This window comes from Bubalus bubalis, chromosome 10 (genome assembly GCF_019923935.1).
Source record: "Bubalus bubalis isolate 160015118507 breed Murrah chromosome 10, NDDB_SH_1, whole genome shotgun sequence".
NCBI lineage: Eukaryota > Metazoa > Chordata > Mammalia > Artiodactyla > Bovidae > Bubalus > Bubalus bubalis.
The window spans coordinates 93,679,968-93,704,664 of NC_059166.1; the positions used below are offsets into that span (position 1 = coordinate 93,679,968).

A 24,697-nucleotide genomic window follows, 5' to 3' on the forward strand; every position below is an offset into this window, starting at 1 on the left:
AAGAGTAGCCCTACTAAAGTGAAAAACATCTGTTCCATCCATTATTCATGTTGCACTCATTTATATTAAAAATACTTTTAAATCTTTGCATTAGAGAAAAGTGAAAGAGAGCCATAAACAGCCAAGTCACATATAACACATGTGAGCTGCCCTCCAATCATCCCTGACGAAAATAACTGCCTGTGTAAATAAGATTTCACCCTGCAAAACACAACATTTATTTTAGAGGATAAAAAGGGAATAATGTTGATCTCATACAATAACCATATGAAAGTCTAATCATAGAAAAACAGCAAAGTCATTTGTTCCAGCTCTTTAAAAATAGTTTAATCATGCAAAATCAACATAATGTACTCTAACATAAGGCCAGAATGTTAACCAAGATGAAGTGGCTTTTAGTCATTTTACAGGACGTATATTTGGCACTAGTTATTAAAAATAATTGAAGGGACTCTAAACATATAGTTTCAGAAACGATCTTTTTAAACACAGCAGTAAACAAGAGAAACTATTGCTCTTTATACATTTTTGGCATAACACTGCCATACAGTTACAGGATTATAAAATAAGTGTTTCGTAGTACCAGACATATCCAGAAACTGGTTACAGCTCCTACCACATACACATGGTATTGGTGCGCACAGACACGCGCAGCATTCTGTAATTCATCCTGCAGACGACGGCGCCTGGCGGAAGGCCCGCCGCTGCGGAAGAGACAGCGCTCACACTGGAAGGAAAGCACCCATCTTTCTGAGAATCATACCCATCCTCCTGAATACTCAAAATACAAAGGGCACTAAAGTTTCCCAATTGAAATGGTGACTGGACCCCGTTGGCCATCTGTCTTATCAGTTTGCACAAAGGAAGAGTGGCCAGCTCACTGAGGAGACAAGCAAACCAACTTCGTACAAAGAGGAAAACAAAAGGCTTGTAAAAGGACCTAACGCTTTGTCCAGTTTGTTGCTCTTCGTTGTGATGGTTCGGGAGACACGGTTACTTTGCCATATGCAACCTATCACTGCCTCTCCTGCTTGGGCCTACAGCCAGCCCCTCCACTTAACCCAGTTATAAGCACCGGCAGAGGAATTAAACCTGGTTCCGGATCACGTGATTATTTCTCTCCGTCGGTGCAAGGTCTCAGTCTACCGTGGAGTAAGCGGAATTCAGGCTTAAAAGGAGAGCAGGAATGGGACTGTTTCCAGATAGGTACTGATCCCCTCGGCACGTGTAACTCAGGGCACGTCCCCGCTGGAAAGCTCTGCAGACCCTGCCTCATCTCGTCCTCACTGCAGCCACTCTGGCACTGCACAGACCTACAATCGGTTACATCTTCGTTTCAGCAGGGAGTCTCTGTCTTCTAACTTTGTGTTTCAATCGTGTTTTCCTGTCCTCCACATGGCACTGAACCCAGCAGAACTGACAAAAGTGTTCATCTGAGCACTGAGTGCAGAACTTGGATGTTTCTTAGGACCAGAGCTTATTACACAACTAATCTCTCTAGTTAATGTTAACTGTTCCACAAACTCCATTATAATTTAAAAATGAAAATAGGATAAACTTTATAACTTCCATATATTTTACATATTAAAATATATAAGGTTTCTGATTTTTTTATATATACATCAAGGTCTTTCAGCATAACAAGACAGCACTGGTGCCTTTTCCCTTTCATTTCATCTTTACATTGAACCATTTTATGAAGACTTTTATACAGAGGCCTCTGAAAGAACAACCCAAGCAATATTTGATTGGAGATCAGAAGTTTTGAACTGGGGGGGAGGAGCAGGCAGAACTGGTATTTCAATGTTTCCTGAGATACATTTAGCTGTAATCTACACAGCAGGTGTCGAATTGCTCACAATTTTCTAAGCAACTACAAAATGGTGGCAAATGAACTACACCAGGTATTTTTATGAAAACTGACACCCACTGAAACAGTGTATGGAGTTATGGAGTCCCAGGTGGCCCCCACGCCTCAGAAGTCAGTAATTGCAGAGCGAGACCCTGGCCACTCAGAGGAGGTTCCGGGGACCCTTCCTCCACTGGAGGGCCTGCACCCAGGGTCGGCTCCCCTTCACCCAGATGGTTCTCAGCCAACTCCCCTTCTCTGAACTCAACCTCCAGGCAGAGTTTGGACCATAAAACAAAGCAGTTAACTGTATCCTCCACACAAACATGTTAATTCAAGGAAACAAACATATTAAGAAGCCATTTCCCACAAATAACTAAAACAGTAAACTTCTCAACAAAAGAAGAAAAAAAGCAGATGACAAAAAAATATTTTCTCCAACCTAAGGTAAAAAGCAAGAACAGTACTGTTTAAATGTTTCTAATAAACCTACAGCATAAAAGTCCAAATTAATTTCAGATTCCTCCAAACATCTATTGGAATTAAACTTCTAAATCATTTCTCTAATTCCATTTTCTACACCCATCTGCATCTAAAAACAACAGATAGATAAATATTACTTGTAGAAACTGAGAGATGTTTATAGTGAAAATTATAGCATGTAGCAAAATTAAGGAGAAGCATAAATAATGTAACCATGTAGCTAATCTTTCTTACTGTAAAGGCCTTTTGTCAAATATAACACATGTTTGAACACTGTGGCTAAGTATACTCACTTTTGAACTGATGTTACTGATACAAATGGAAATGTCTCCAAAATGAAAAAGCACCAACCAAAGTAAATTTCACTAAAATAACTGATCTTCGTGGTTTGGAATGTTCCTTAAGATTTTATAATGGAGTAAAAATTTAAACTTCTGAATGAAAGCCTGATCACATTAGTTAAGGCACATCTGGACACCCTCAGGCATTCATTTATTTATAACTATATTATTATCAACTTCAGTAATTAGGAATTTCTAAAATACAGTCTGTCCCCCAGCACAGTCTGCTGGGTGGGCTGGAACATGGAAGGAGGCAGGGTGTACTCACTGTTACCCTAGAGATACCCACACAGATCTGCTCATGGAACAAACAGAATTCAGAAGTAAAAGACATCAACACATGTGTACCCCTAACTTCCCATATTCTACTAACCTGTGCCATCTTTCTCTACAACTACACCTACATTTGAAATGATTTCCAGTGTGTCTAACTCCAGCTTACCTTAAACAGAAATACCCCAGGAGAAAACAAAATGGATATTTTTAAAGTGGGAAACAAAATAGAAATCTTCAAAATTATTCCTATAACAAAGAATCCCCACTCACCCCAAATAAACTTGCGAGTCCACAGATGCAATTACAACCAAACAAGATCAAGACTGTCTGTCCTTTCCTCAGGTTAGAAAATAAAGCTTTTATAAGTGTCTCAATTATAGAAAGACAAAATAAAAGGGTTGATTTAGTTGCTCAGTAGATTAAAAATCAACCATAACTATACTATAAACTAGGAAAATTTAACTTTAAACAATTAACCAAATAGTCTCTCTCCATCGGGTCAATCAATTTTTGACCACTTTGATATGGATGTTTACTTACTAAAATGATTTTTTAAAGAGTGACTCAGATGTAACACTGTATTGTTTTCCTTTTTCACCAGATCATTCCTTCTGTCAGATTAAAGTATAAAAACGAGAAACAAAGTAGATAATCATATAAACATAACATTTATATTTTTAAGACTTGGCAAAGAAAAAAAAAATCTTGGACCTTTTCTGCTAACTCCTGAGTTATAAGTTCTGTTTTCTCCTTGAAGCTGAAAAAAGCTTTTTATCACAATTAAAATTCAAAATAAAGCTATATCATATAATTTTGAACTGAGAACTGGACCTGACTCAGAGAAAGCAGACATATTTTCAGTTATCATTATTCTTTTCCATTTCTTGTAAGATTGAGCATGAGAATGTATAATGGTATAATATTCTTAATGTTATAAACTTTTTCTCTACTGTACAGAAATATATCTTATCATTATATATCACTTTATAGTATTTCAAAATATTTTCACATATATTATCTCCTTTGGGATATGAATGCACAAAATATTAGAAATATACTAGACTAACCAAGCAGTATAACATCTGTTTGTCATGAAACGCAAATTAGTTTTTTATCAATAGCCAATACTGAGTATCCTCACAGTCCATGGTACAATGATAAAGTCTATAGAATTGCAAAAATTCGATAGTTTCTAGCTATTTGGCCATGCTCCACCGCATTTTTATAATAGCTTCTCAGTAAGTTTCTGCAAGCACATAGTAGTTTTTTAAAATACAACACATCAGAGTCAAACCCAGAGGGCTGTTTCATGTCTAGCACACACATAAAGACACACCTATAGATCTTATTTTAAAACTACTGAATGTACAAAATATTCTTAATAGAAAAAAAATTTAGGTGTTTGTAATTTTTATCTGCAAAAGGAATGGCACTCTCTCAATTCTTTCCACTGAACAATTCTCTCATAAGTTATTTACAGATTAAATGTAGAACTGATATTGTTACATGTGAATATACCTTTCAAAACCAGCATGGTAGAAAAAGGCCCCTATTTTAAATGAAAGCCAGGCAGTTTTCCCCTTGAGACTAAATATTCTCAAATTAAATGGTACAATCTAATCAAATCCCTAATTAGGAATATTCTAAAAGTTAAATTATTGAATGAAACATTTTTACTTCTAAGGGCTCTGATATACTATTAGCTTCTAAGTAATTCAGATTATACCCATTTTAGTATCAGTCTGCTGCTTATTAATATTTTAATATCTGGTCACAAAATTTTAACATTATGTACTTAGAAAGTGGTGTGAACACTTTATCATGTATGCAAAATTGGTAAGATATTTCCAATGTATTATATTTCTACAATTCAGCCCAATGTGACAACCTACTCTCATGCCCTAACCCTGCAACATTGCTTATTGAGCTCGATGAGGCCATTAAAGAAAGAATGGGGCCATGAAAGAAATCATTTTTTACATTAAAGTAAAAAAAGAAACTGAAATCCAAAAGCAGAATTGTTTCCCAAATCCTAATGCTCACTTCAAAAAAACAGAAGAAACATAAAACTGGTGTATTATGAGAAATTATAATGAGAAAATATTCTATATTTATTGGAATACATATATAACACACGTTATTAACATTCTGACTAAATAAGTCAGATTTGAGAAACAGTGATGTTTTATGTAAATTTCAAGGCAATAAAATCCTTCTAAAAGCATACTGTTGGTGTGTTTATTTTCTAGAAATCCTTTGCTAAAAATCCTCAGATCAATAAAAGTAACAGAAGATGATATGATGTGATTAAAAAACAGGACATAGTAAAAATAGTAAAAATTCTTTGGGGGTTAAAGTGAGTAGATCTTCCCTTAAAAGCCTAAGAAACACACAAGGCAATTTCTTTCTAAATGAAATTAAGTTTTTAAAAAAGGTCTATTAATTACTTTCACTATATTTGTAGGTATGCTGAAGTTTTCACCACAGTGTTTAATTGTTTTCTAATGTGTAATAATAATTAGTAACAATATTATAGGAAATAAAGCTATTTGCTCTTACCCAATTTTGACACATTCTGTGCTTACTAAAACTGAATACATGGGATATCAAATCTACTCTCAATTTCAAGGTCTGACAACTGAGATGCAGCAAAATGTATTTTTTTTAAAGATACCCTGTGGGCTAAGCAACATGAACTTCATAGTCCACGTAACACTGAGATATTCATGGTTTCAGCGACTACTGCCTTGTTGCCAGTACAAAATGCATGCATTTTAAAAATGAATAATTTCTCCTCTTATTTTTTAATTCTTTAGTCATTTGCATTCAGACACAAGCACCGAATTTATACGGAACAGCCATAAAAGGCAAGATTTTCTTCTTGTACTTTTGCATCAAAATTTGTTTTTAAGCACGTTAATACAGAAAAACATGTTTATTATTTTAAACAAAGCAAATTCTTGAAATCGTACAGTTGACATTCTCTTCCGTCCCGTGCAAATGTCACTGTAGGAGACCATCTGAATGTCTAGATGGCAACACTAGAAACACAGGGGCCCACCGACACAGGTGGCTGATGAGGATGAGGCTAAGGGTGGAGAGAGAGGACCGAGAAAGAGACTGACAAGCAGGGGAGGGTGATTCCAAGTCCCCAAGAACATCCATCCTCCTTACCAGAACCTGCAAGTAAACACACTGAGGTGCTGTTAAAAAAAAAAAAAAATCCAAATTCCTTTCTGAATACCTCAAAGAAGACCACATTTTTTCTTGCAGCTTAAACATAGGAACCTTTAAATCTGGCAAAGGTGTGGCCACATAATCAAATTATCCTCTCAATTTCCTCCAGGTATAGTACAGTCCACTCCAAGAACTGATTCCTATCTCAGCTATATCAAACACTCCATGATTACTTCCAGATACACTGAAAATAATTTAAAAGGAATTGTGTACAGGATGCAAAAACTCACATCCCCAGAGTGTTACAGGATACACTCACTCACTGGGTCTCGTCTTCAGACTTCTTTTTAAATATTAAATTCACAGCCACCCAGACTAAAAACCAGGTGACAACTAAATGCTGACCACAGAAAAATCACCAACCGCCAGCTCCGCTGGGAAACGCGGCCTCTGCTCCTCAGGACACGTCACAGCCTCCCCTCCCGGGGGTGCACAGGCGTGGGGCCTTCTGATAATTCATGGCAACGCGGCGTCATCATGGGAACCCGCATCGCCTGGACTTCCACCGTCTTGGTTCTGGTTGTCACCCGCCTCATCCTTCTTCGAGGGAGATGCACTCTCCTTTTGCTCCTCGGGATGAGTAACTGTCTTTTCTGCCCGAGGACTGGAATTGTTAGCAACCTCGTCCTGCCCTGGGTCTCCGGGCTGGGTGGCCTCGCTGCCTGGCTCCTCACTGGGCTTGTCCGTCTCTTCTTCTGACTCCTTAGAGGCCACTTTTTTGTCTTCAGCTGCTTTACTGATCCCATGCGCGGCTGAGGAGGCGTTTTTGGAGTCTTTGGGTTTTTTGTGCATAGACGTCTGGCCGTGCTGCGCTGCGGTGGGCGGCCCGGGGGGCTTCTGGGCTTTGCTGCCCTCCGGCTGTGCCTTCCTCGGGGGTCCCCAGATAAAATTCTCTGAGGGCGTGTAATGTTTCTGGGCAAACCGTAGGAGCTTTCTCCTCTCCCTTCTGTCTCTGATTGTGTACACGAAATACTCCAGCGCGCTCTGTTTAATATTGGGAATAGTATTTTCCACCAGAGCCTCATGAAGGATAAATTTTACAAGAGGAGATTTAAAACTTTCATATCCAAGCTCGCCAAGGCTTTTCAGAATACGAGTGATCCTCAAATAGTTGTGCTGAGACCTGGAAGCAGGTTGAATAAAATGAAGGAAGAAAATTAGGTGGGGTAAGAAGCCTGGGAATGAAAACCACTAGGAAAGTATTTTTGATGGAAGTGTAAACCATGAAAACATGCCTTGTAATGACTTTGCTAAAAGGAGCATTAGACTCCATGAAGAAGTGTAAAACAGAAGGTATTAAACCTCTGTGCCTCAGTGTAATGCCAATCTATATAAAACTCAAGTATATAAAATAAATTCTCCCTGGTTTGTTAGTTCTTCACATTTGAAAAACATTTAGATTCAATATGTATCCCCACGGATGTTGAATTATTATTTATAAAATATAGTGAGGATGAATATCGACTACACAAAGGTATCATTCCTGTAACAGGTAACCAGTGCTGGGCATTAGCTACCAGCCGAATGTACAATTTCCAGGGTCAGCTGGTCAGCAGAATCCACCATAAGAACCAACTCGGAAGGGAAGCAGAAAAAGCCATTCTACCTGGCTAGAACAATTCTGACAAAGGCTGCAAAACTGACTTATTTAGCACAGAAGGGAGCGTGGGCTTTGGAGTCAGAACTGAACTCACATCCTGACTCCGTGCCTGCAGCTGCGTGAAATGATGGCACCTCGAAGGCTCAGCATCCCAGTCTGTAGATGGGGAAAAGGGCCCACACCTCCCTGAGTTTGTAAGAATCAAACAAGCTGACCCATACGCTGAGAATGTGAAACTTAAATATTAGACACTATTTAACCATATAAGTGTTGGTACTGGTACACTAAGGACCACCACGCTTGTACCGATCATAACATAATCACCCCAACTCTTTTCCATCTGTGACCTCTCTTGCCTCATCTTTCCCTATCACAGAATTGACAATTTTGCCTTTAATGCCATTGATTCCAAAGATGCTTCTTTCCCCAGATTGCACTAGTATCATCTTTGTCTGAAAACTAAGGCCACTATCAGATGAAAGCCTTCCAAGCCTGTTCTGTCACAATTCATAATCTCACCTCCCTAACCTCACTCAGCCCAAGAGTTGCTTTATTACAAATACCCGGCTGTGTCCAAAAGGAATCATTAATACATGATTAATTTTCATGTATTAATCACGTGTCATCAATAGCCCAGGTGAGTTATTCACCCAATGCTGCTGCTGCTGCTAAGTCGCTTCAGTTGTGTCCGACTCTGTGCGACCCCATAGATGGCAGCCCACCAGGCTCCCCCGTCCCTGGGATTCTCAAGGCAAGAACACTGGAGTGGGTGGACATTTCCTTCTCCAATGCAGGAAAGTGAAAAGTGAAAGTGAAGTCGCTCAGTCGTGTCCGACTCTTCGCGACCCCACGGACTGCAGCCTACCAGGCTCCTCCGTCCATGGGATTTTCTAGGCAAAAGTACTGGAGTGGGGTGCCATTGCCTTCTCCGATTCACCCAATACTGCCCCACAACCACTACTTATTCCTAACCTCCCTAAACCTCTTTACACTTCAGGCATTGAACTTTCTACAACCGTCACATATACTTGCCTTGGCATCCACAAATGCTTGGTATTCACTTAGGAATAACTAGCAACTTATTTGGAAAAAGTGGAGGATGCTGAATATTTGAGGAGTGGAAGGACCTGGTTCCAGGACCTTATAGTTTGAGACTTAGTTTGGACCAAACTAAACAAACCCTGAACAGTTCAGGCTCACCAAACATTGGAAAAGACAAGTACAACAGTTTTCAATGTTTCCATCTTTCTGGATGTTTACCAAAGTAGTATTCTCTTAATAGTCAATAGTGTTCTCTTAATAGTCTTTGAAGGCCAAAGGATAAAACATAGCACAGATAATGCTTCAGTTTTATGAATCAAGTACCAGTCTTTTGAGACAATACCAATTTGAGTGAAGTTAAGACAAGGTGCCATTATCAGCAGGACCAACCTAGTAGTTAGGTTAGGGTAGCATCTACATGGTCTGGCATCCCTGGTGGCTCAGACGGTAAAGAATCTGCCTACAATGAGGGAGATCCAGGTTCGATCCCTGGGTCTGGAAGATCCCCTGTAGAAGGGCATGACTGCACATTCCAGTATTCTTGCCTGGAGAATTCCATGGACAGAAGAGCCTGGCAGGCTACAGTCCAAGGGGGTTGCAAAGAGTCAGACCCAACTAAGCGACTAACTGTTTCACTTTCGCTACACAGTCTAATAACTTGGTAGTGAAATCCCAACGTCTGCTTCCTAAGTCTATGAGAAAGAGAGGCATGGTAAAATGGAATAATATTTTCCTTTAAAAAATCAAAGAGGAGTTATATGACACAACAAAAAATTTGCAAGTAGCTCAATTTCACATACCCAATCCAAGATGAATGACCAAGATAAAATTTTCTCTATCAACACATTCTCCAATTTAAAAGTTTACGTAAGAGTGGAAAAGAACACTTAGGTTAAAGTGAATAAAGATCAGGACTATGGAACAGAATTATACAAGAAAGAAACAGGGTGTTTCAGTATGATTTGAAACAAATGTCACTAAGAAATACAAAACGCCCCCACTCTCCTAATGTTGTGAGTAGACTTGGGTGGCTTAGCAGTTCAAAGACAGAAGCTGGGCTTGCAGACAGAGGTGAGGGCAATGGGAAAGGCTGAGATATGTTCCCTCTTTGAGTCATGGTCCTTGTTCAATATACTTCATTTCACTTCACTTTTTTTTAATATTTTTCTCTGCTGGACTACTGTGCTGCTGCTGCTGCTAAGTCGCTTCAGTCGTGTCCGACTCTGTGCGACCCCGTAGACGGCAGCCCACCAGGCTCCCCCGTCCCTGGGATTCTCCAGGCAAGAACACTGGAGTGGGTTGCCATTTCCTTCTCCAATGCATGAAAGTGAAAAGTGAAAGTGAAGTCGCTCAGTCGTGTCCGACCCTCAGTGACCCCATGGACTGCAGCCTACCAGGCTCCTCTGTCCATGGGATTTTCCAGGCAAGAGTACTGGACTACTATAAACACACTGAATTCCCTGCTTACTCTAAAAGACTCAAGATACTATGCAGATTAAAACACACAAAAAAGCTGTACCCATGGAAAGGAAAACTGGTGGTGGAAGGAAGGAAAGAGGACAGGGCGGGAAGGGTCAGGTAACAATCAGGCTCCCCTCAGAGTCCCAAGCCAGAAAGTCATTTAACGAAAGCCTTCTGCTTCCAACCACCAATTAAGAGTAGTGGAGACGATTAAACCCCAAGGAGGATTTAGGCAGACAAACCTGGTTTGTCCACCACTTATTCATTCAACAAATATTTACTAAACAAGAGTGCTATTCCAACCAAGAAAAAAAAAAAAAAACAAGTTGGAAATGGAGGTTCTCTCAAATGACATTCGTGAGCACACAGAAGATGAGACATCATCAGATCCTCTTCTGAGGTTGACTCTTGGCATCCTTCATGTCAACAGACTACCTGCACACAGCTGTCTTTGAGGGTAATCCACAGTGCTTAGAAACTGTGCAGGGAGAGCTTGGGGAGAGCTCTCTGCATCGCTTCAGTATAAGTGCTCTGTCGTCACTTAGTCGCTAAATCGTGCCAGACTCTTTGCGACTCCATGGACTGTAGCCCACCAGGCTCCTGCATCCATGGAATTCTCCAGGCAAGAATACTGGAGTGGGTTGCCATGTCCTTCTCTAAAGTGCTCTCTATGAATCAAATTTAACTTCAGTTATGAGTTAACAGGTCTTCTAGTCAAGATCATAAAGTTTTATGCCCCCATCTTGAGTGTTTTACTACAAGTCACCATTTTAATAGTGTTGATTATAAATAATAAATAGAAGGCTCAAACAGTAATGCTTCTACTCATTTTACCAAAGCAAGATCAAAGTTATAGAAAAATACACACAAAAAATTAGTTTATCAATGTACAAAAATGCTGTTTGGTGCAAAGACATATTTCTTAGGTTAGTTTTAATTTTTTTTCTCTTGGTATGTGCCCCATTCAGCTAATTATAATGTGCTAAAAATGTTTTAAAGTTGTTGGTTTTATAGTCCAGTGCTCATAAGTCACCCTATAATTAAGAAGAAAAAAGAAAAGGCCAGTTTGCATGCAAAGAAAATATTTTTTTAAATTGGGATATAAGTATTAATGAAAGTTATAAATATCTAAGCAAAAGAACACAGAAAATCAGTTCCAGATAAACTGCTAAAATTTTCTTCACAGGTGTTTAGATTTATTAACAAAAGCTGGGCTTCTGATTTTGACCTATAAGGCGATGATTCTAATTTTCTCTCTTTCTAAAATGTATGAGTACCTCTCAGTCTTATAAAGTGGTTTTTACAGTAAGTCCCCTACATACAAATGAGTTCGCTCCAAGAGCATGTTCTAGGTCCATTTTGTTCGGAAGTCCAACAAAATTAGCCTAGATATCCAACTAACTTAATTGGAAATTTAGTACTGAACTGTAATAGGTTTATAATACTTTTCACACAAGTAATACATAAAAATACACAAAAAAATAAAGAAAACATTTTTAATTACAGTACAGTACCTTGAAAAATGCCACCTACACCACTGCCGCTTTTATGCTTGCTTCCAGATATCCTGGGCTTGAAATAAAGATCCTGCGCTGTTGTACTCTATTCAGTATTGTTCAGTAAAATACACAAGAGCACCGCCAATTGTAGAGAATGCACGCAGGTGACCACGTACACCAGACCCATGAGCTAACTTACAACACGGGACATGTGAACACATGTTTGCACCTTTGAAAGTTCACATGTAGAGGACTTACAGTATATGTCATGGGCTTAATTATGGATTTGATCTAAGAAGGCACAGTGCCTGAGAAGCAGCCCGAGCTACCAGAAGCATACAACCCAGGACAGGGGTCTAGAAAAGCCTATACAAACAACAACCACAAATGCTGAGAAACACGGTATAAACAGGGAGTGAGGCTACACTTGACTGCGGGCAGTAGAGTGGCTGCAGAAATAAACAGTTCCGAAACCAACGTGAACGTGAAGTCGCTCAGTCGTGTCCAACTCTTTGCGACCCCATGGACTGTAGCCTACCAGGCTGCTCTGTCCATGGGATTTTCCAGGCAATAGTACTGGAGTGGATTGCCATTTCCTTCTCCAAGGGATCTTCCCAACCCAGGGATCGAACCCGAGTCTCCCGCATCATAGACAGACGCTTTACCGTCTGAGCCACCAGGGATGTCAAGCAGCCATATTTCTACCTGGAATATCATTCCTTTTTTTTTTTTTTTTTTTTGCTGTTGTTATTGTTATTTAGTTTTGCTTTAGAATATAGAATGGGGAATAAAGTGCATTTCAGATGAGCTTTTGAATTCAAATCCATGGGTCCATCTGCTTGTGGCTCTATGTGCCATAGAGAATTCCAACCCAGAGAAAACCCCGTGCCTTGGGGACTCACTGCAGGAGCTCTACTTACTCATTCAGATGCTGAAACCTTTCCTGCCAGTTAACAGCCCGGGCAACGTTTCCAGTTTTATCTATCAGCTTTATTCCAAAAAACTCTAACATCATTTTATAAGCCAGGAGGAATCTTCTTATTGCTTCCTTTGTTTTCTTGAATTCCTAATGAAAGAAAGAAAAATTCGGCGGAGTGACTCAGTTACCAGGGCCATCAAACGGCAACATTAATTTGGCTAACTCGCATGAAATGAAATCAGCTTGCCTCACCTCAATTTCATAGGTAGTTAGTTCTTTAGCATAGAAATTCAAGCCTTGTTCTCTCAGAGGGAAAAGCCTATGTTTTAGAGAAATAATATTTGTATATTAGTGATCTCTGGGAAGCACATGTGATTAAACAGGTCATGGTTGGAGAGAGAGCAGGCGACTGACCATTGGATATAGGTGTGATTGTGTTCCAGCTTCTCGTAGTCCCCTTTCCACTTATTGAGAACTTCTTCAATGTAAACACCTGAAGAGGAAAAATTCAGAACATGAACCAGGTGTTAGAACACTGTTGAAGGCATTTTGAGACTGAATCACTTCAGCTTTGTGTTAAAAACTTTTTAAAACGTAATAACAGCACACAAGAGCAATGCCTTTATAAGATGAAAACCCTATGCCACAGACTCAGTGGTGAAATAAGCCTAATTGAAAAGAAAAATCATGGCACCTCAAATCGCAGAAAACTGTATTGGACAGTTACTCCAAAGTAGAAGCTGGCAAACTGTGGCCTGCCATCCGTTTTATAAATAAAGCTTTTTTGGAACACAGCCATGCATATCCATTCATGTATTATGTGTTTAAACCGTGGAGCTGAGTAGTTGCAACAGATACGGTATGGCCCACAGGGCTGAGGATATTTATTCAATGGCCCTGTACCAATAAAGTTGGCCAGCCCCTGCTCTTGAAAGCCACTGAGTTCTTTAAATACTAGAGCAAATAAAAATGAAATGTATCCCAGGCAAAAAGGAAGGAAGGGGACAAAGGTGGGAGGGAGAGAATGCAGAGAGAAGTCGGAAAAGGGGAAGGAAAGGGAGGAAAGGAAAAGCAAAGGCAAAGATGTTGAGTGCTTCCTAGTGGCAGGACCAGTCCCGCAGTGCAGCCAGCCCGCTGAATCTGCCCAGCACCATCTCAACCCAGCATTTCTGGAGCGTTGCTCCTCCTGCTAGACTACTGAGAAAACAGTGAGATCTGCTCAGTCACACACCAGCAAAACCAGGAGCGGAACACAGATCTTTATGGTCCTGAAACGTAAACCCTCTTCTTCACCATGTCCTGTCCTTCTCCTAGAAGAACTTATTCGGGCAAAATTCTGCTTCCCAAATCTGTCTAGGTCCTCACAATTAACTGTAGCCACTTAGTCAATTTTACAGACCAAGACACAACTACATAATACCATTCTAAACATAGCTCATCTCACTACCGTATCCTCCAGAGGTCACCGGTTTGGATCAGAATCTCACGCTCAAGGTTTTCAGTAAAACATTGCTATTTAATCCTCAGCCTATTGAAAACATTTACCCCTATAATTTCCCATTTGTTTCCCCTTCCATCTACCCTTCCTCCTACTTAATAAGTAAAATATTGGGCTGGCCAAAAAGTTTGTTCAGTTAGGGAATATGTTTTTCAATAAAGTTCTTTATGAAAATTAAAAATAGTCCTTTTATTTGTACTTAAAACCTAACAAACTTTTAGTCAACCCAATACACGTCATTGAAGGCTTATGCTTACTAACAAGTGTGGTGTGTGTGTGTGTTCACACATACTGGGGAGGAAAGTGTGAACTGATGTAATTTATATAATAAACTAGAATAACATTTTATGTGACCATACCTAAAACTTCTGACCCCCACTAGTCTTATAAGATTTCCAAATAAATATTTGTGATAAAGATTACCCCCAAAAAATTAATTAAGTTATTTCTCTAAATTACTACCTCAAAAATAAATTCAGTTAGAAATACAAAAAAAAAAAAAAAAAATTAAGTTAAACATTGTCATTGTCTCTATCCTCAATGTGTTCAGTATTTGAAGACATTTCTTTGGGTAAATTTTATCAAAGTCACATCAGAGTCAAATTAACAATCTACCACTGCATTTCTTCAAAAGTTTTTCTTACCCCAGGTCCTAAAAAACCAATTAATTAATCTTATTTCAATTAGTATATAAAGCAGTTTCCACCATTAGTAAATACAACAGAGCATTTTCACTTAGAGGGTTCCTTCCAAATCAGAGCAGACTTCTGGGACACCAGAAAATCACTAAAGTCAAGTGGATCGGGCCATGTCAGCAATCCACCCTCCTTCCCAACTGGTTTGTCTGCCAGTGTACACTGTAGGGAACTCCTTAGGCATTTCTTCAGGCAGTTAGTTCATCAAGAACTAACTTGGTTCTGCTTTGCAACCCATGACCCTCATTCCCTGATTCACCCTGCTGTGAATTTGGCTCAGTTTTCACTGAGAGCAAAGAGCCGCAGCCAGGGCCATCTGGTCACCTCACAGAGACAAGGGCTCTATGGAGAGCAGCCGTCTTTCCGGCTTGACCTGGATAAAGTGAGATTGCCCACCACGAAGCACAGTCTGGTGCCGGGGGGAGTCAGGCATAGGTACCGTGGGGACTGCACCCTCTCACTGTAGGTTTAGAAAACACCCTAGGAAGGCACCTGCAGAGCTGTGGAGGGCAGGCTTATCTGACAGAGTTGTGTGGAGACCTGCAGTGTGCGTAGCTCCCTCCCTAGGATACTGAGACGCTGAAGTGAGGCTCCTCTAGCTTCCTGACCTTGAATCTGAAAACCAACAGGAAAGATGATCCCAACAGAAACATCATGTTCAATCATGCTCTACAGACTTTTGGCTTATGGCACAGTGAAAGGAACGCTAAATTCTGGAACCGAGACCCAAGTCTATGATGGAGTGAACCAACCAACCAGTCATTCCAGCCTCAAGATCCAGTGACTTCATCTTTAAATTGAGGAAACTGAATTTGTCCTCCGCTAATGTTCCTTAATAATCTGATACCCTAGGGTTCTAGAAATCTCCTTTTTTCCTCTCACAAAAATGGCCCCCACTCCCTTCCAGATAGGAGTCCTCACTGTAAAGAGGTGGTGGGAAGGAATTGATAATCCTCAGGTTACTCCTCCAGAATCTGCCAAGTGGATGCTCACAGCTCAAGGGTCTAGACTCTGGGGACACAACGGACTGCAGGGCAGAGCCAAGCCAGACAACGAAACAGCACGCTGAGAATGGACCGAGCCGGGAATAAACAAAGAACAGCTAGTGCTACTACTACTATTTAAAGTTTGCTTTTTCCCAAAGTAGCGGATTACTCACCATCGGGCTTAAATGGAATTTTATTCTTATAAAAACGAAGATTGCTCAAGTCATTTTGATATCGGATATCTTTGAAGTTCTGCTAAAGGAAAAAATAAATCAATCTCCAGCATATGGACATATAAAGAAGGCACAAGGACCTTCCTTGTACATTTGCTCATTGGCACCATAAAATAACAGAAACAGAAGGGAAATATTTTACAGTTTGGAAAAAAATCATTCTATAGTCTTACTGGGTACTGGTGTCGGTATTTGTACAAATCCCTCGCAGCATAAAAACTTCTCTTTGGCTTGGCAGGTGCTTCAGTAGAATCAGTCCCCTAAAATAAATGGGGAAATTCCATTTACATTTTGAAGCAAGACATTTTCGCTGAGGAATTTTCAGAACAAACTTGAAATAACAAGCACACATAAAGAAAGGCTGAACAGTGTCCAGCTATCCATTGAGTGAAGATATTTTAAATGTCCTTTTAATAATGCTTACTAGCAACATTTGTTGGCTCTCTCGTTTCCTGACTTGAAGCCAGTAACATTTGTTCTGAGGTGTTTTACTAAATAAAAAACTTTATTATTTACCAAAAGCCTATAGAGGCCAAATATTATGGATCAGTATCTATTAGAAACAGAACTTACAATGAATTAAAGACCAGAGGTTAGACAAGTGATTTTACGACAAAACTTATTTTTAAATATTTTACATAACATGAAAAGTGTTAAGATAATAAGTCAATCCTACAAAGAAGACTGTCATCAATCTTGCAATGTTTAGCTGTACTTGGAAGTCAAGTAATATTTGTGAAGGGAAAGGGGACTTTTAAAACAAACTAAATAGCTTTCTAAACTCCATCCTTTACCGTATACAACAGGCACACAAAGGCATGAATAACCTTTGTGTTAATTCAGTGATAATACAATGTGATATAAGGTGTGTGTGTGTGTGTGTGTGTGTTCGTCACTCAGTCATGTCCGACTCTTTGCTATCCCTCAGACTGTAGCCTGTTCGACTCCTCTGTCCATGGAATTTTCCAGGCAAGAATACTGGGCTGGGTAGCCATTCTCTTTTTGAAGGTAGCAGATTTCAAACATATACACACAAAGTAGTGTAATTCTCAGTTGGACTGAACTTCACATTGTAGTAACCTGTACGTGGTAGTTTACTTACACTTTTAAAATTCTAAACAAAATTCCCAGCCCCACGGCAATTTTTAAAGGATAAGATAGAAGTCAGTATAATCAGTTCTCATGCTCTTAACTCCACGTGCTATCATAGTGTACAAGAACATGCTTTGGGTCCAGAGTCACGCAGAAGGGCAAAGAGACTGCTGAGGAAGATGAAACAGATGACAAAGCTGAAGTCTGAATATTCATTAAGAGGTTCACCCACCTTTCCTCATTGGCCCCCGCCCCTGTCGGTGCTGACAGACCGGCATCCGCCAAGCAGTTTCTGAAGCGGCATGATTCTCACTATTACTACAAGTACAGAGCGACTTACTTTAACTCCAAACTAGCTGATGTTTAACAATAGCTGCTCCTTACATAAGCAAGGAAAAGTTTATATTCTGGTCTTCACCACACGTTTCAAAATAGCTCTGCCTAGCAGGTTTCTGGATCTCTTTAGCCTATGCTACAACCCCATGACTCATCATCCCAGAAGCATAAAGTAAGCATTTTTCTACTTACCAGGCACATATATTATTTCATTTGATTCTTATAATGCACCTGGAAGGCCATCAGGAGTGCTTCCATCTTAGAAACAAGGGAACCCAGGCTTGGAATAAAGTTCAATAACTATCACCCAGAGCCCAGCAACAGGGCCAGACAGAGAACCCCAGGCTGAAGGCTCCAAGTCTGACTAATTGGGTCTGAATCAATTTCAGCTCCACCCAATGCGAAGGACTGTCATAGAAACCATGGTGGAATATCAACAGTTCAAAACTAGGAGTCAGGACACTCCAGCTGAGTCTTTAACTCAGCTGCTGACGTGTGAGGCTTTTAACTGCCTCTTCATTTGATCATCTGCGAAATGAAGAGAATGACTCACGCCCTACCTATATTTCCCAGGGTTATGCTGAGAATGCCTGCCTCCTCCAGGCTCTAAATGCGCCAGCCTGCCAGCATCATCCGTGCTCCCTCCCCTTCCTGCTCCTCCAGGCTCTCCTCCCCACTCCCTTTCACCTGCTCAGCCACAGATTTTGTTCCTTAATATTTTATCACTAATTCCCGTGTCCCCAAAATTTCCCTGTTTTCTGGGTCATTGCCTTCAGCAAACATGCTGTAGTATCTCTAATCTTAAACATGTATCAACTAGGACTGACCCAAACTCCCCTCAAGACAGATCCATAGCTTTGCTCTGGTTTATAGCAAAACATCCCCAGAGAGTTGCCCATAGTCCCTGCCTGTCTCCCCTTCTCTCACAACCCACCCCAATCAGGCTATCATCCTCTGCACGCCATCAAAATGGCTTTTATGAACATCACCTAACACATTCCCATCTCACTGAGCAGCTTTCCCAGTGCTCCACCCAGGTGACTTCCCAGCAGCACTGGGCCAACTGACATGTCTCCTTCTGAAACACTGTCACACGCCACACCTGCCCCGGTTTGCTTCTGCTCCATCTCACTGGTCGCCCCTGGGCAGCCTCATCTTTGACTTCTCTCCCTCACATGGTCTCCATGGAGCAGTGCCCAGGGCCCGTCCACATTTCTCATGCTCCTTGATGACCCCAGATCTTCCCATGAATTTAAATACTTCCATTCTTACATGCTGACGATTCCAGTCCTGGACTGAGGCTTCACTCATAATGAACTACTCATCAACTCCCCTTGGATATTTTATAGGATATTAAACTCAGGGGGATTCTTGATTTAACCTCTGATGCTGCTTGCTACCTTAGACTTCCCCATCTTGGTTAATGGCACCATCATTTGTCAAATATTCACTTGCACTAGGAATATAGCAACAGAGCTGGTGAAAAGTAGTTTTTCTACTTTTTAGCAGTCTAAAAAGTAGACTGGGTTAGAGTTTAAAGGTAGCTCCATTAGTTCTTGCAAATGACCATGGGGAGTAGGGAGCAGGTAAGGTGGACATTCAAAAGCAGCATTAAAGAGTAGACATTACATGGTGATCCTGACAAGAAAAATCAATCATTAAAGGGGAAAAGAAAACTTTGAAGCCATCTACCATTTACTGGGGTTGTGATTAACTGATTGAAACATGAATTATAAAACTGTCTCATATAGATGGACCAGGTTAGCTGGACAGAATCTGAGCAGGTGTTTTTTTTGTTTTGTTTTTTTGACATCCCAAACTTCTTCATTGAGATACAGATCAGATCAGATGAGATCAGTCGCTCAGTCGTGTTCGACTCTTTGCGACCCCATGACCGCCAGGCCTCCCTGTCCATCACCAACTCCTGGAGTTCACTGAGACTCACGTCCATCAAGTCAGTGATGCCATCCAGCCATCTCATCCTCTGGCGTCCCCTTCTCCTCCTGCCCCCAATCCCTCCCAGCATCAGAGTCTTTTCCAATGAGTCAACTCTTCGCATGAGGTGGCCAAAGTACTGGAGTTTCAGCTTTAGCATCATTCCTTCCAAAGAAATCCCAGGGCTGATCTCCTTCAGAATGGACTGGTTGGATCTCCTTGCAGTCCAAGGGACTCTCAAGAGTCTTCTCCAACACCACACTTCAAAAGCATCAATTCTTCGGTGCTCAGCCTTCTTCACAGTCCAACTCTCACATCCATACATGACCACAGGAAAAACCATAGCCTTGACTAGACGGACCTTTGTTGGCAAAGTAATGTCTCTGCTTTTGAATATGCTATTTAGGTTGGTCATAACTTTCCTTCCAAGGAGTAAGCGTCTTTTAATTTCATGACTGCAGTCACCATCTGCAGTGATTTTGGAGCCCAGAAAAAGAAAGTCTGACACTGTTTCCACTGTTTACCCATCTATTTCCCATGAAGTGATGGGACCGGATGCCATGATCTTAGTTTTCTGAATGTTGAGCTTTAAGCCAACCTTTTCACTCTCCATTTTCATCAAGAGGCTTTTCAAGTGGAAGGGAAAAACAATGAATTCGCAAGGCAAGACAACCAGCTGCTGCTGCTGCTGCTAAGTCGCTTCAGTCGTGTCCGACTCTGTGCGACCCCATAGATGGCAGCCCACCAGGCTTCCCCATCCCTGGGATTCTCCAGGCAAGAACACTGGAGTGGGTTGCCATTTCCTTCTCCAGTGCATGGAAGTGAAAAGTGAAAGTGAAGTCACTCAGTCGTGTCCAACTCTTCGCAACCCCACGGACTGCAGCCTACCAGGCTCCTCCGCCCATGGGATTTTCCAGGCAAGAGTATTGGAGTGGGTTGCCATTGCCTTCTCCAGACAACCAGCAGCAGGGCCAAACTGACAATCAGGTCTCGGGTTCTGCAGCAGGTGACAGGCAGACTTGGGTCTGCACGTCTCTTTCCCTGGATGATCCTGGGCAAACTTCTCTTTCTAGGCCTCAGTTTTCTCCAAAACGGGAGTTCAAAAGAGCTACTGCCACCACACTCCACTCCAAAAATTGCAGTTGGAAAGAACATGTGTATAGCACAGAGCCTGCACAGTTTGCTGCTGACCCAAACAGATGATTGTCAAGATGGATGAGGCAGCCTTCCTGTAAAATATACCCTCTGATTCCTCTGCTAGAGCCGAGAGACCTTGGTCTCCACTTCCCACCCTCTTCCCCTCAAGGCCGAGGAGGAGGGCCTGACCCAATACCCCGGCCTGTTAGAGCTGAGCCAGGCGCCCTTCAGAGGCTTGGCCATGCAAGTCCTCCCTTCTAAAGTTTCCTGATTTTTCAGTCCATTAGAGGTTAGAAGGGTTACTAACCTCTCCTCCGAACTGAAGGAGGCAGATGACTTCAGCATATCTGGATCAACAAGTCTTCTGGATGAAAAAAAAAAAGATGTTTGGAGCATGCCCTGAACTCCTGGGTTAGGAGGCCTGACTTGGAACTCTGGCATTTTCACGTCGGATGGGCACCTTCCAGAGATTCCTAAAGGCTGGAGACCCCGCTTCAGGGAGAGGGCTCGCTGCCCCCACCTCATTCTAGGTGATTTTTTTTTTTTTTTTTTTTTTTGTTAACCAATAACACGCACTAGACAGGTTTTCACCATCCTCTATTCTCAGGCAGGTTACCCCCACCCCGCCTTCCATCACCCGGCTGCGCTGCGGAGGCTGAGAAGACGCTCCGCCAAGTTAGGTTCTGCTCGGGGTGGCGGGGGGACCCTCCGGCCGGTGCCGCGCTCAGGCCCCAGGCCGTCCGCGGGCGGCCCGGGGCGACCCCAGCGCGCAGGGCCTGGGTCCCGGGGCGGCCGCAGGAGGACGAGCCGCCGCGCCCGCGCGCGCCCGGGCCCTGCGCGCTGGGGTCGCCCGCGGCCGCCCCCCGCCCCACCCCGGCCCGAAGCCCTGGCGGCCGCCTACCTGCTCTGCGCCTGCCGCCTCGGGGTCCGGCTCCGGCGCGGGGCCGGCGCGGGGCGGGCCGCCGGCTCGCTCCGGGGGCTCCTCGGGCTCCGCGGGCTCTGGGGGCTGCGCGGGCTCCCGCCCCGGGCCCTCGCTGCCGCCGCCCGGCCCCGGTTCCTCGAGGTCGGGCTCCGAGTCCGTCTGCCAGGTGGAGTCGCAGTCCTCCACGGTGGTGGGCTCGCGCACGCTGACCCCGCCGAGCAGGTTGCCCATCGGAGAGGCGGGCGCGGGGCGCGGCGGGGCTGCGGGGCGCCGGCTCCGGGCTCCGGCTGGCGGCGGCGCTAGGGCCCGGGCAGGGCCGCGGCCGGGGCGCTGGGCGGCACCTCGGCGCCCGGCCCGCTCTGCCTGCGCGCGGCGAGCGGCGGGCGCAGGGCGGGGAGGAGCCCGCGGCCCCGGGGCCGCCGCCCGCGCCCGAGCCCGCCCATCGCTCCCGCCTCCCGGCCCGGCGCGCGCCGCTCCCGCCGCCCTGCCCCTCGGAAAGCCCTCTGCCCTCGGCTTCCGACCCTCCCCGGGCTTGGACCGGGGTCAGAGGAGGTGTCGCCGTCTGCGGGCGATTCCCGTCCGCACCCCGCCTCCTCTCCCGGCCGGTCCTGGAGGGAAAGATGGATTGGCCGCGGCAAGAATTCGCAGCTGCTGGGAACCGGGCAGCAAACCCGAGCTACGGGGACTGCGTCTGGGCTGACACTCGCAGCGCCGCGGACACGGAAAGTCAAAGCTGTAGCCACCTCATCCAGGCAGCAAAAGCAGCGAGAACCACCAGACGCTCACACGCATCCGTGCATGGTTTCGCTAATACCCACTCTGCATCGGTGCTCGGAATAGAATAAAAACTCAGGAACCTTGACCCCTTGTCTGTTTGAAATGGGAGGGACAGCCAGGGAAAGGGTGTCATAGAAGTAATTAAAGCGGTCTTCCCTGGTGGCTCAGCTGGTAGAGAATCCGCCCGCAATGCGGGAGACCTGGGTTCGATCCCTGGCTTGGGAAGATCCCCTTGGTTCGATCCCTCGGTTGAGAGAAGGGAAAGGCCAGAAATATTCTGGCCTGGAGAATCCCATGAATAGTCCATGGGGTCGCAAAGAGTCGGACACAACTGAGCCGCTTTCACTTTCACTTTCAAAGGTAAAACAGCACAATCTGATAGAACGAGTGGCTCCTGTTAACTTTGTATCATGACCTTCCAACTAGAGGCGACCACCTGCACACCCTGTCTGCTGACCGTGGACTGAAAAAAAAAAAAGTCCAATGTATAAGACTAAATTGCTGTGCTTGAAATAAACAGCTTCTTTCTAAATGTTTCGTGATGTAATAGGAGACTGCATCAAGAATGATGGGCCGCTCCTAGGGCGAGAAGAGGTGACAGGATGTCCATTCCACGGGCAAGTCAGAATGGCTTCTCTTCAAGCATTGCAACTGCGGCTCCGCCCATAATCAGTTTCTGACCTTGGCCAGGTCACACAGTTACTTTAAAGCTAAATTTCCTCGTCTATAAAATAGGACCTGAGTCTCTCTCCCGCGTCCCTTGTAGCCCTGACTTACTATGATCCATGAGTGACCTGAAAGTAATAGACACACAAACAGACCAGAGACATAAAAAGACTTGTTGGTCGTAGGGCTTAGTGAAGGAAAAATGGGCAGCTCTAGGATCTGGGAGTTTGGCGTCGTCTTCCACTGGCAGAGGGCCAGAACGTGGCGCAGAAGTAAGTGGTGTCCGTCTAGCCATGGGCATCCTAGAAAAGAAAGTGTAGTGCCAGTTGCTGCGCCCGGGTGCTCCGGCAAATGGTCTAGAGGTGTGTAAGTTAGAATTGGCCTCGTGTTCGTTGCGCTCCTCCCATTGAGAGGTACAGTCTAACTCTCCACCTTTTGAATTAAGGCTGACCCCAGTGGCTTGCTTTGAAAAACAGAATATGGAGGATTTTCCAGAAAATCTGGAATTTACAAGATTAAGGTATAAGGAAACTCGCGTCTTCCCCTGAGGCCTTGGGAACCTACTCTTGTGTAGCCCTGAACTGACATTTAAGAAGTTCTCCTCCCTTGAGACCACTACCGGAAAGGCTACCCTATCTGTCTTCTGGTCACCATTGCCAGCTGGAGGTCCTACCTTCCAGGGTCCCCTGCTGCATCCTTCTGGGTTTTATTAGCTCCTCCAGACTTGCCCATCTGCCCGCTGACCTCTTAGTGACCTCCACTGATGCCATGTGCAACAAAGGAACCACCCAGCAGAGTCTTGCTCAAATTCCTGACCCTCAAAATAGGAAAAACAGTAAAGGGAAAACTATTTAAAGTCACTGAATTTTGCAGTAGCCTGTTACACAAATGAAGGCACAATGAAAACACCTGTAAAAGCCTGTATATATTTGTATATATAACTGCTGCAATTATGTCTTTACCTTTTCCACCACCTTTTGGCAAATGTATCAGTTTTTATGGGGCTATAGATTTTGTGCCATTGTGCAATGTGTTTTCTAAAGGATGTAATTTACATGAACTATTGCCAAAAACCTTAAGTAGCGATTTTTAAGTTTGGAAGCAATGCTTGATCACATTGTGTCCAATATATGTGTTTAAGAAAGTTAATTCTGGAGGTCTCTCATCTTTTAGGTTCTGTACACAAGAATTACCCTACCTGAAAATCTAAATTTTTTCATTATTCCTAACTTTGACAGTATTTAACATTCCTTCATTGACACCAAAGAAGCATGTCTTTGTTTCATAGGAAAAAAATTCAACACTCGTTGCCATGCACATATTAATTTTTAATTGACATATATTAACTCTAATCAGTATTCACCCAGTGAATCTCCAAAGAATATTGAGTTCAGTAATTAAATAAATATACATGCAATGAGGAGAAACTGTCATAATGGCCTGTAACGGCTGACTCCCTGCACCCAGAAGCTGTCCTAAGCTCTCCAGATACTACAGCCGCGTTTCAGTGCAGCTGTTTCCCACCTTGTCACGGTTTCAGCCATGTCCTTGAAGGGTGAGGCGACGATCAGGGGGACCCACTACTTCAGGATCTAAACTTTTTTGACTAGAATCCAAGACATATGTGCCATAATTTTTTTTTTTTAATAGTGAGTTGTGTCTTAGGGACTTTAATAGAGAAGGTTTATTGTTATACATTTCCTTTAAGAGCTTT

General features: G+C 43.1%; 1 protein-coding gene across 4 annotated transcripts; it reads right to left on the reverse strand.

The window, feature by feature from the left end:
• Positions 1–305: 305 nt before the first annotated feature.
• Positions 306–21,880, reverse strand: OGFRL1 (opioid growth factor receptor like 1). 4 transcript variants are annotated; one of them, XM_025294934.3, is made up of 7 exons: positions 21,520–21,880; positions 16,292–16,378; positions 16,059–16,140; positions 13,121–13,199; positions 12,959–13,025; positions 12,708–12,853; positions 306–7,309 (listed from the first exon to the last, which is right to left on the reverse strand). In XM_025294934.3, exons 1-7 carry the CDS (start codon positions 21,769–21,771, stop codon positions 6,643–6,645), a joined length of 1,380 nt encoding a protein of 459 aa, XP_025150719.3. In that variant the 5' UTR covers positions 21,772–21,880; the 3' UTR covers positions 306–6,642. The 4 variants fall into 4 exon arrangements, with proteins under 4 accessions (XP_025150719.3, XP_025150720.3, XP_044780475.2 ...); XM_025294935.3 differs by having other exon boundaries at positions 16,059–16,137; positions 21,520–21,879; XM_044924540.2 differs by lacking the exon at positions 21,520–21,880 and adding an exon at positions 17,739–17,762 and having other exon boundaries at positions 16,059–16,137.
• Positions 21,881–24,697: the final 2,817 nt, after the last annotated feature.